Source organism: Limulus polyphemus, unplaced genomic scaffold (assembly GCF_000517525.1).
Source record: "Limulus polyphemus unplaced genomic scaffold, Limulus_polyphemus-2.1.2 Scaffold6272, whole genome shotgun sequence".
In the NCBI taxonomy this organism is placed as follows: Eukaryota; Metazoa; Arthropoda; class Merostomata; order Xiphosura; family Limulidae; genus Limulus; species Limulus polyphemus.
Genome location: NW_013671882.1, coordinates 6,146 through 9,277, shown reverse-complemented (window position 1 = coordinate 9,277; position 3,132 = coordinate 6,146). Strand labels below are relative to the sequence as shown.

General features: G+C 33.5%; 1 protein-coding gene across 1 annotated transcript in view; it reads right to left on the bottom strand.

Annotated features, from left to right (window-relative positions):
• LOC106473552 (protein amalgam-like) overlaps positions 1-3,132 on the bottom strand; it is a 26,538-nt gene that overhangs the window by 21,353 nt on the left and 2,053 nt on the right. The window contains exon 2 of the mRNA XM_013934236.2: positions 1,986-2,273. Within this exon, the coding sequence (XP_013789690.2) occupies positions 1,986-2,273 (288 nt within the window). The remainder of the gene's footprint in view (positions 1-1,985; positions 2,274-3,132) is intronic.

The following is a 3,132-nucleotide window of genomic DNA, read 5'->3' as shown; positions in this document are numbered from 1 at the left end:
TTCTGAAACATAAGAACCTCCTGTGACAAACTCCTGAAAAACTAAAACCTCCTGTGACTTCTGACAGACAAGAACTTCCTGCGACAAACTTCTGAAACATAAGAACCTCCTGTGACAAACTCCTGAAAAACAAAAATCTTCCTGTGACTTCTGACAGACAAGAACTTCCTGCGACAAACTTCTGAAACATAAGAACCTCCTGTGACAAACTTCTGAAACATAATAACCTCCTGTGACAAACTTCTGAAAACAATAATTACAACCTAAAGTTGAAGTAGTTTCATCATGTGTTCAATCATATGGAAATATTTTATACTCAAATACTGTAAACAAGACTTGACAAACAAATTAGAGAATATGATTACAAAAATACATGTTGGAACTTTCTCGTTAACAACAATAAATCATTGACATCTCCGAAAACACCGCATCCAGAGAGAAAAAGAATCTGATCGTTCGAGATGTAAAAACTTTTAGAGTTTCCATTTTTTATTTTAACAGGAAATTATTCAGCGTAATTAAGGTTCTCCGGCTCTTAGAAAAACGAACAAACAATGTAGAGCATCCACAGAGAAGAATGGTGAAACTATATTCAGTTTTTCAAATAAAAAATTGCATTTTACCAATATTGTTACACTTGAAACCTACGTTAGTGAACGACTATTTGACAGCTACAATGTTGATCCCGCTACGTTAGTGAACGACTATTTGACAGCTACAATGTTGATCCCGCAAAGAAAACAAACATTGTTTTTCGTAATAATGAAACAAGTTTAAAAATCGTTCTGCCCGTTTTTAAATCAACTCAAAACAGTTACTTTAATTAAATTCTAGTTGTAGTAATATTGATTTGTTTATATATATATATTGATCAACTCTGGATAAAAATTATTCTATACAATGTCATTCTTTTCTATAATTGTTACCTATGTGTTTGTACTAACCTTTAGCCTGAAAGAAAACAAACACGTTTTACATGTTACAACTAAGCTCTTCGGTAGTTGTTAAAGAAAACAAACACGTTTTACATGTTACAACTAAGCTCTTCGGTAGTTGTTAAAGAAAACAAACATGTTACAACTAAGCTCTTCGGTAGTTGTTAAAGAAAACAAACACGTTTTACATGTTACAACTAAGCTCTTCGGTAGTTGTTAAAGAAAACAAACACGTTTTACATGTTACAACTAAGCTCTTCGGTAGTTGTTAAAGAAAACAAACACGTTTTACATGTTACAACTAAGCTCTTCAGTAGCTGTTAAAAAAACAAACACGTTTTACATGTTACAACTAAGCTGTTCAGTAGTTGTTAAAGAAAACAAACACGTTTTACATGTTACAACTAAGCTCTTCAGTAGTTGTTGAAGAAAGCAAACACGTTTTACATGTTACAACTAAGCTCTTTAGTAGTTGTTAAAGAAAACAAACACGTTTTACATGTTACAACTAAGCTCTTCGGTAGCTGTTACTTGTATGTTAATATTTTAACAAATAAAAAGCATGTTTTACTCGTTACAATTAAGTTATTTATTTCTTCAATACTTGTCACCAGTTTGTTTCCATTAATATTTAACCTGAAATAGAAAAACAACGTAGTTTACATGTTCGTTAAGCTGTATTATAAGGTCATACTGATTAAGGATTAAGTTGCGAAGCGAGTTGTTTTGATCCAGTAGCTTAAAAATTAATATGGATTATCAAAGTCATAAACTGGCTCGTTCCAAGTAGATGAACGGAGAAAACATGCACTGAGATTACATTTATAAGTTCTTGTCGTGCTTCATTAAGAATGATGTTCTCATATGAGCTTATAGAGGAAGCTTCACGTCAGAGCTGATGATTGAAGAGGATTACAATTGACATGAGTCGATATTACGGTGACACGAGACATATAAACTTGATTTGGCAAGAAAGGTTGCTTAGAAGATATAAAACAGAGAGTCGAATTGAGTTAATTTATTCAGAAGATAGATAGATAGATACTTTACCATACAACTGAATTTCTCCTTCTGTCCTACCAAGACTGTTTATAGCAATGCATTTGTACATTCCGAAGTCGAAAGGTTGAAGGTTTCTAACTCTGAGAACACTCTGGATTTGATATTTCTTTATCGCCACATCTATTTCGTGTTTCAATCCAGAAGTAATTTTCGTGTCAACGTTCTTGTCCCACACAATCTCCGGAAATGGGAGAGCTTCTATATGACAACTCAGGAGAGCCGTGGCTCCGAGGTGAGCACCAATTTTACTGTTTTTAATCTTCACCTCGGGTTGAACTGGACCAAAAAAGACAAAAAAAAATGACCAATTGTTTATTTGAAAAAAAAACCTAGTGGCAACTAACATTTCTTAAAAAATATATTCATGTCATAATACTTATTTTTTTAATCCATATCCACAACTCTCCCTTCTAAAAGTACACTTGAAAAAACCTTAAAGTATTAGAGACTTTAACACAAAGGGATTAGAGAACCATAACAAAAGAAGCTCCACCTGTGGTTGTTTTTAAAAAATTAAATATATAGTGATACTGAGGTGCTGAAATAAATGACCCTTAGCACAGAAAAACAGGATCGCGCATGTCCAAGTGACTAACATGCCCGGAATGTGAATCCGAGTGTTTTCTTGTTCGTGTCCCGTTGCCGAAAAAAATGTGCTCCGCACTTTGTGGCTGTGGGTGCGTTATAGGAGTGTCAGTCAAATTCCAATATTCGAACAGACAAGAGTAACTCAAGAACTAACGGTAAATGCCTTCCCTCTAATCTATTAGTTTAAAATTAGGGACCGTTTCACTTTGAGCGAAAACTTTGTAACTACAAGCAAAACACTATCATGTGTATTTTTTTTGCTTCAGAATATAAAATTTTCATAATTATTTAGGTAAAATTGTTCTTGCGAAACATGTCAGTTTTTTTTTTTATTATAGTCTGTTTGTTTAGAAATTTCACGCGAAGCTACACAAGAGTTATCAGTTCTAGTTTTGAATTTATAGACTAGGTGGAAGACAGCTATTCAACAGTGCTCACTGTCTACTCTTGTCTCATAATAGTCAGTGAGTCTGGTTCAGAATTGCGCGAGATATTATATTTAATTATTATTTGCACCATTTTCACAATAAATCACGTGGGAAAAGGG